This window comes from Ammodytes marinus (assembly GCF_949987685.1).
Source record: "Ammodytes marinus genome assembly, chromosome: 17".
Taxonomy (NCBI): Eukaryota; Metazoa; Chordata; class Actinopteri; order Uranoscopiformes; family Ammodytidae; genus Ammodytes; species Ammodytes marinus.
This window is the reverse complement of record NC_137221.1, coordinates 670,076-679,032: the sequence shown is the minus strand read 5'-3', so window position 1 is coordinate 679,032 and position 8,957 is coordinate 670,076. Positions and strand designations below refer to the sequence as shown.

The window sequence follows — 8,957 nt, the reverse complement described above, 5'->3', positions numbered from 1 at the left end:
TACTGTATGGAATGTAAAGCTCACTGAGGCAAATGTCTATTTGTGATATTGGGTTGTAAATAAAACTGATTTGATTTGATTTGATTTTACTTTAGCCTACTTGTGAGTAATAGCCTTTGCCATAGACTTGTTATATTTTTTTCCCCCATGTCTATATGGACATTTATTCTGAACTAAATCATATGGATAGTTCATTAGTTATTTATACCACTGGCTAGGCTCAAATGCTTGGGTTAGGTACAACTTTTTCAACACATTCACTGAAGATAAGTACAATGTTGAATTGGTCATGATTGGACAGTTGGTCATGTTATAAAATACATTCTGAATTCAAAGATTCAGAAAATGGGTTCATGGCAGTTTATGTAGAAATAGGAGATTTTATATGATGAGGAAAATGTGCATTTGTGTAAAACGATTTTCATCTCACAGTAGAATTTTAGTTTTATTAGTTTGACAGAACTGTATTCGATCACATTGTACAATTTGTAAATTACACAAGTCCTTTACCTGCTGAAAACTCACTTTAAAACACACTCATAACAATGTATTTCATGATGTGTAAAAATGATAAAATGTATAAGTGACGATATCAAAATTAACAATAGAAATAGAAATATTTTACAAAAAAAATTACATTTACAAAAATAGTTTAAATAAAACAAAGAAAATTAAGAATAAGAGCATTTTTCTTATTATTTCTAAGAAACATAAAAAAGATGATAGTAAACCGAATATATTGTGACATTCATTGTAAATTAATTCAACTATTTTCATTCATAATTACTATGGCTGTGTTATAAAAGCCCTACTAACGTCCTCCCTCCTACATACTCAATATGTATACAGACTGTCTACTAAACCATCGATTGTGTATGCAAGGTTTGTAGGTCCGTTTACAGCATTTCTCGCCTACACAAACTCGCATACACAACTGCAACATACTCAAATTGGCCTCAAAATTAGTATGAGTAGAACGTTAGTAGGGCTTCTAGTATGTGTAGGACGTTAGTAGGGCTTTTAGTATGAGTAGGACGTTAGTAGGGCTTTTAGTATGAGTAGGATGTTAGTATGGCTTTTAGTATGGGTAGGACGTTAGTAGGGCTTTTAGTATGAATAGGATGTCAGTATGGCTTTTAGTATGAGTAGGACGTTGGTAGGGATTTTAGTATGCGTAGGACATTAGCAGGGCATTTAGTATGAGTAGGACGTTAGTAGGGCTTTTCGAACACAGCCAACGTTTCCGATAGAATTATGAAGCTAATATTTACAGCATATAAAAAAGCGTATTCAAGTCCAGCTATAGATATTGGTCGTTGTTGTTTTGCAGTTCTCTGGGTTTCTCCAGTAAGAAATACGTGCTGTCAATCGGCTGAGTCGAACCTGTGGATCAAAAAAAAGTCAAATTAGTGAAAATCTATCTGCCTCTCATTTAGTATTTTTAAATCTCTTTTAAAATAGAGATTTTTGTTCTGTTGATTTAAAACTTAAAGCTGGGGTATGTGATTTCTGATTGGTTATAATTAACATGAGCTGTACACTTTGACCAATCAGAGCGAGGCTCCGATTCTCTGTTTTTATTGCCTGTTGGGACTGTCCATTCACTTTGGCACGACTTTGTTGGTGTAGAGCGTGTCAGGGAGGGACCAAAGAGAACAAGTGGAGCGGTTGAGGTATTTGGATTCGAATCTCTATCCCAACTGCCATTTTCTCCCCAAATCCTCCACCCCAGCTTTAAATGATATTATTTTATGTACATATCTCAGATTATTATGGCTGTTTAACACAGTACATTTAAAGAATATTAATTTATAAAGTTCAGTTCATGTAATAACTCAAAAAGGTTCATTTAGTCTAACTTGGTAAATTAACTTGTATGTTCATGTAAACAGACTAGTATTCATTTGTTTGTACCTTGACATGTTTGGACCACTTCCTGCCATCAAGGTACAAACAAATTAACACTAGTAGTTTGTTAACATACAAGTTGAGTTCAGTTCATGTTTAATACCATGCAAGTCAAAATAGGGAGCTAGCAGTTAATATTACCTTTATTAGTTCCTCCAATAAATGTATCTTCAATCAAGGAATACGGGGACTCGATTGGTTGAAATGTGTCTGTAGGAATAGATATAAATATAGTGAATTCATATACTGTATAAGTCTCTAAAGATATAGAGACATTTGTTCAATAAATGTTCAAATGTTGATGTTATATATAACAAAATATATACATACAGTATCTCACAAAAGTGAGTACACCCCTAACATTTCTTCAAATATTTCATTATATCTTTCCATGCGACAACACTGAATAAATGACACTTTGATACAATGTCAAGTAGTCAGTGTACAGCTTGTATAACAGTGTAAATTTACTGTCCCCTCAAAATAACTCGACACACAGCCATTAATGTCTAAACTGTTGGCAACAAAAGTGAGTACACCCCTAAGAAAAAATTTCCAAATTGGGCCCAAAGTGTCAATATTTTGTTTTGCCATCATTATTTTCTAGCACTGCCTTAACCCTCTTGGGCATGTAGTTCACTAGAGCTTCACAGGTTGCAACTGGAACCCTCTTCTACCCATTCATGACGACATCAAGGAGCGGGTGGATATTAGAGTCCTTGCGCTCCTCCATCTCCCGTTTGAGGATGCCCCAAAGATGCTCAATAGGGTTTAAGACTGGAGACATGCTTGGCCAGTCCATAACCTTTACCTTCAGCTTCTTTAGCAAGCCAGTGGTCGTTCGGAGGGGTGTTTGGGGTCGTTATCATGTTGCAGTACTGTCCTGCGGCCCAGTTCATGAAGGGAGGGGATCATGCTCTGCTTCAGTATGTCACACTACATGTTAAAATTCAATGAACTGTAGATCCCCAGTGCTGGCAGCACCCATGCAGCCCCAGACCATGACACTCCAACCACCATGCTTGACTCTAGGCAAGACACACTTGTCTTTGTACTCCTCACCTGGTTGCCGCTCCACACTCTTAACACCATCTGAACCAAATACATGTATTTTGGTCTCATCAGACCACAGGACATGGTTGCAGTAATCCATGTCCGTAGTCTGTTTGTCTTCAGCAAACTTTTTGTGGGGTTTCTTGTGCATCATCTTTAGAATAGGCTTCCTTCTGGGATGACAGCCATGCAGACCAGTATGATGCAGAGTGTGGCGTATGGTCTGAGTACTGACAGGTTGACCCCCCACCCCTTCAAGCCCTTCAGCAATGCTGGCAGCACTCATACGTCTATTTTCCAAAGCCAACCTCTGTGTACGACGCTGACCACGTGCACTCAACCTTTGTAAACTGGGCCGCAGGGTGGTATTGCAACATGATAACGACCCCAAACACACCTCCAAGACGACCAGTGGCTTGCTAAAAAAGCTGAGGGTAAAGGTTATGGCCTGGCCAAGCCTGTCTCCAGACCTAAACCCTATTGAGCATCTTTGGGGCATCCTCAAACAGAAGGTGGAGGAGCGCAAGGTCTTTAATATCCACCAGCTCTGTGATGCTGTCATAAATGGGTGGAAGAGGGTTCCAGTTGCAACCTGTGAAGCTCTAGTGAACTACATGCCCAAGAGGGTTAAGGCAGTGCTGGAAAATAATGGTGGCCACACAAAATATTTACACTTTGGGCCCAATTTGTACATTTTTTCTAAGGGGTGTACTCACTTTTGTTGCCAGCAGTTAAGACATTAATGGCTGTGTGTTGAGTTATTTTGAGGGAACAGTAAATTTACACTGTTATACAGGCTGTACACTGACTACTTTACATTGTATCAAAGTGTCATTTATTCAGTGTTGTCCCATGGAAAGATATAAAGAAAAATGTGAAGAAATGTGAGGGGTGTACTCACTTTTGTGAGATACTGTATAAATATTATGAACACATACAGTCCCATCCAAAAGTATTGGAACATTGAGGCCAATTCCTTTATTTTTGCTGTAGGCTGGAAACATTTGGGTTTGACACCAAAATATGAATATGAGACAATAGAGCAACATTTCAGCTTTCATTTCCAGGTATTTACATCTGGATCTGATACACAACTGAGAAGATATCAATATACGTAAAGGAACACCACATTCTTAGGTGTCAAACCCAGTCTACAGTAAAAATAAAGGAATGGGCCTCACCGTTCCAATACTTTTGGAGGGGACTGTATACTGTATTAGTGTTTAAAGATAGAGAGACATTTGTTCAGTAAATGTTAAAGTGTTGATGTTCATACCAAGTTTCCTCGCCATCGGTAGGAGATCTGGGATGGTGGAATACGTCGGGTCGTTTTGGTTTGATCCATCTGTTAAAATTAACATCAAATTTTATTAACCAGAATTAGTTTATAGTAACTTATAGGATGATCTGTAATGACTCATATGGTATGTAGTCTGGATGTCAATATGAGACTGGGCCAATAGCCAATCATATGGCTGGAGACAGAATTTGTCAGACAACTCCTCCCCTTCCTCTGTTAAGAATGGGAAACAGAAAGTGCGCCAGTGTGTTTGTGTGTGTGTGTGTGTGTGTGTGTGTGTGTGTGTGTGTGTGTGCGTGCGTGCGTGCGTGCGTGCGTGCGTGCGTGCGTGCGTGTGTGTGTGCAGATGCAGCGCCAATAGTATGTAGCTCATCGACTGTAAAAGAGATCTTGCTGCACACATGCGCGCTCCCATTTTTTTCAAGCGGCTATGTGCGTACCAGACTTGCATTAATTTGAAAATACACGTTGCGGCTTCCTGGGTTTAGCGCCGCACCATGCTACGAGCTGTAGTTTGGTCTGGCTGTGCGAGACTGCGGTACAGGATGTAGCTGTTATAAGCTCTCTGAACTTATGGAGGGTTATGTTCAGTTTGTATTAATCAGGCTCAAAGAAATTCGACTACTTGTGTTTTTTTTGTGAATGGATTAATTTTAGATTGGAAGAATCTGTCTCACTTCACACAGTAAATTCAAAACAGTCTCGATTAAACTAGAAAGGGAAGTCGTCTGTCTTATTTTTAAAAGAGTAACACTTCTGTTTTCTCACCATTTGTGGTTTGAAGCACGAATCCGTCCCTCAGGCCAATCTCATCGTACACGTGGTTTTTCACTTCACTTCCTGTGTGAAAAAAAAGACAGAGAACAAACGTCTTAGTTGTCTTCTGAGTCATCAGTGATGCCTGTGAAAGCACCTCAAACAGTGTAGTTCCCTATTCTACATTACGTCTGTCTTATGTTTAAAACATAGCAGTAAAGGAGACTTAAATTATTTTTAATAAAAATGAACAGAATCCAAGCCCTACATTTTTTGCATTGACTTTATTTTGTGACATCTACCAAGCAAAGGTAGCGTATTAGCTGAATGAGAGCATCCTGTGTTTTTTGTAGCTCCTCTGTCTGATTAAATGTTTTTTTTAATAATCTTTATTGAATTCAATGTATAAATGTGAACAAACTGCCAGGGGGGAATAGACTGCACACACAGGAGAAAATGGAAAGAAGCATGTGGTGCTAGAGTTACAGTTAGCACGTTAGTGGTTAGCCCACAAGCTACAGCAGCCGAACAGCTAAACCTTTGTGTGCGTCACCAAGACAAGCAGGCCTACTGTTTATCTATATCTTTATCCGTTAACCGAAGCTAACTTTGAAGTAGCTCCCACGAACTTTCATTTTCTATCATTTTATATTGTTGTGTTTGTTTGTATTTTATATGGACCACCTTAGTCTGGAATAAAGTTTATCTATATTTATTCTAGCGGCATTTTTGGACAAAAGTGGCAGTTTTTTTACGACACCAAAGTCCGTGCTGACTGCTAATCATTTGTTCAGGAAGCGAGTGAATACATCCATGAAGAGAGACCGTAGATGCATCGCGATGAGGTAATGTACTTATATTTGACTTTGGAAGATTAATAATTGTAATATTACGATGGTAAAGCAAAGTAAACATTGATTCAGTAGCATTTATAAACACAGGCTTTTCCTGGCTGCCTGTCATTAATTGTTTGGTCTGAGTTGCCGGGAAAAATTAGACCCATGCAAATGGTTAGTTATACAACTATGTGTTTTTCATTGATGGCCTTGTTTGCAGTTACATGTCATTTATGATCATCAGAGGAAACATTTGACTGTTTTAGAAACATTTAAAAGTTCCTCGTAGGAGTGTTAACGACATACAGTTGATTGGTAGACGTTATAGTTCATGGTTGGCCCCAGTGTCAATCAAATATTGAATTGCGTACATTAATGTGCACAAATGATGTAACTATGATATTAGTGAATTATAGTAGCATCTTTATAAATGTATGTTCACTAAAATTCTGTGTTTTGATTTTTCTTCCAATTGATGTAGGCCTATTACATTTTTGTTTTTCAAAGGTCAGGTTTTATTCACCTTGTTTTCTGCGTCTCCTAGCAACGTAGATGATGATGATGAGGAGAAGGAGGAGCAGGAGGAAGATGAGGACGGGGACAACTATTCTCAACACTGTAGGAGCCTCTGGAACACAAGGTAAGAATTAGTTTAGTTTAGTTTGTTTTATTTATTCGTCACATACACAATTGCACAGGGCAATGCGTAGTGAAATTATTATGTACCAGTCCGGCTGTAATTCAACAATATAAAGTGTAAGATTATAATAATGAATTAATGAGTTAATAACATATATTGCCACCATAAATGAGAATTTAACAAAACTGTAAATGTAAAATGTCTCGGTTTCTTCAAATTCTGGTAGTTCTACCTGTGGTTTGCGCTGGTGTGATTGGTGCAGGGGTTGTTGGAGTAGATGTGGTTGGAAGAGTTGTAGTTGGAGTAGATGTTGTTGGAAGAGTTGTTGTTGTCGTCATCATTGTTGGAGCAGTAGTTGTAGTTTTTACAGTTGTTGTTGTTGGAGTTTTATCTTCTGTGTGGGGCAGAGAGAATATATTAAACAATTTAAATATTAACAGAATTTACATAAAATATATCCACAATGCATTTTATGAACAGTCAAGACTTTAATTCAAGATATCTCTCACTATATTCTGACTCATAAGAATAAAACCACCGAGGTGTGCGAAGAATCTAAATAGATGTACAGTGTCTAAAATAAATGTTTCTCTAAAATGGGAATTACTCCATTTAAATTGGTATTTTAAATAAAACAATTAGAATTAAATTAAAAAAATGTCATTGAAGACAATCAATAAATTGGTCACAACAAACACAGACACAAAACGACTACATAAACACCGTAGTATTTAGATTAGTTTAATCTTACTCTTTCTGCCGCTTTTCTTTCTGGGTTTCTTTGTGGTTGTGGTGTCTATGGGCGGTGGTGGAGCAGTCGTTGTTGTTGGAGGAAGAGTTGGAGCAGTTGTTGTAGTTTTTACAGTTGTTGTTGGAGTAGTTTTACCTTTGGTGTGGGGCAGAGAGAAAACATTGAACATTAAGCCCTTTAACAATATAAATATTAACAGGATTTACATTACGTTTATCCACAATGAACTTGTGACCTGCCTTAAACTTTAATTCAAAACTTATCTTGCCATTTTCTGACTCATAAGAATAAATAAAAAAACAGGCTGTACAAATGATATAATTAATCTTTGTGGTTGTTATATCTATGGATGAAGTTCAGCTGTTACCGCTTCTGTTTTAGAAAAGAGGGAATAGACAAAGGCCAAAGTTTGTGCTGAGTCGGTGAGTTCTCATTCAATAGATTAATATAGAATGCTTTTATTGTATTGTTAAAGACACTACTACATTTTGACTGCTACTCCTGCAAAGTACCGCCAGTTAAAACACATTCATTCATACATTCTACACCACAATTATAAATAATGAACAATAACTACATTTACCACTTAAAACTGGTTTGGGAAACAACTTGACAAAGAGCAGGTTGTGTACTAAGATATATCTGTAGTCAGCTTTTTTGTCTGTACTGCTAAGATAAAGTATGATGGACACATGTCGCAGTTTTCACCTCTTCATACTAACCCAAAGAGACGCTGGTTCCCAAAATATTTAGAGCACCGCTGTGGTTCAATAATGAGGGACACTGACGCTTTTCTGAATTGGAAAACAAGTTAAAAATGTAAGGGTTGTGCAACAGTGTGGGCAGTACTCTCCTTCTGGGGCCAAAACTATTTTTAATGGAAAATAAAATCTAAGGTAGCTGGATTAAACTGGTTTTATATATTTCAAAATAGCTGTTATTAAAAAAGAGAAGAACAACTTAATTATAACAGTTGAATATCTCAGAGACAGACATGATTTTTAATCAGGAAGAGGAAAGAGAGAAAGCAGAAGGACTTTATAATAGTTGTTTTGTAGTTACCTGATGGGATCACGGTCAGTCTCACTGCTGCTTCATTATTACAGTAATATATTCCAGCGTCTGAGAAAGCAGCTCTGACAATGTAAAGTGATTTATCTCCCAATGAAATGTATTGTGTGTATTGGTCGTTGTTTCTGATCTCCCCGTCACCAGTTGTAAGTATGTTGACTTTGGTTCCATCAGTCTCTCTGCTCCAGGTCACATCACCCTCCACAGGGTGAGCACAGCGCAGAATGACTGATTCCTTTTCCTTAACCGTTGTATTGCTTATTCCTGCAAAAGAAACACAGATTATAATATATTAGCATACATTTTCAGAAGGTGATCATTGTTAATATTTAAAAAGACTGAACAATCTGGAAACATTGGACCTTGGGAACACAGGAATGCTTCCCTACATGACACACTGTATGATGGACACATCACAGTTTACACCTCTTCAATCTAAGCAGACAGCAGATAGACCAAAGAGGTTTCCAAAATATTGGGCCCCTCTGTCGTTCAATAATAATCGATCGTCACTGACACTTTTCTAATTCGGAAAACCAATTCAAAATTGAAAGGTCATGCAACAGTGTGAGAATTTAGAAACAAATTGAATGATTCTCCTTCTTGGGCCAAAACTATTTCAAATGTAAAAATAAATCAGTT

General features: G+C 37.5%; 1 protein-coding gene across 1 annotated transcript; it reads right to left on the bottom strand.

Annotated features, from left to right (window-relative positions):
- Nucleotides 1-729: 729 nt before the first annotated feature.
- Nucleotides 730-8,561, bottom strand: LOC307263978 (uncharacterized protein). Its single transcript, XM_080045288.1, has 8 exons — nt 8,307-8,561; nt 7,245-7,379; nt 6,726-6,887; nt 6,377-6,481; nt 5,030-5,101; nt 4,238-4,306; nt 2,050-2,118; nt 730-1,383 (listed from the first exon to the last, which is right to left on the bottom strand). Exons 3-8 carry the CDS (start codon nt 6,832-6,834, stop codon nt 1,301-1,303), a joined length of 507 nt encoding a protein of 168 aa, XP_079901414.1. The 5' UTR covers nt 6,835-6,887; nt 7,245-7,379; nt 8,307-8,561; the 3' UTR covers nt 730-1,300.
- Between the last annotated feature and the right edge of the window lie 396 nt (nt 8,562-8,957).

Bases quoted from the DNA above. Each gene is read 5' to 3' on its own strand.
- LOC307263978 (XM_080045288.1), bottom strand. From the start codon at position 6,834: ATGATGACGACAACAACAACTCTTCCAACAACATCTACTCCAACTACA. The intron at 5,102-6,376 runs GTGAATAAAACC...TTTTTCACACAG, and splicing joins TAGGAGACGCAGAAAACAAG to GAAGTGAAGTGAAAAACCAC. The intron at 2,119-4,237 runs GTATGAACATCA...CTATTCCTACAG, and splicing joins ACCGATGGCGAGGAAACTTG to ACACATTTCAACCAATCGAG.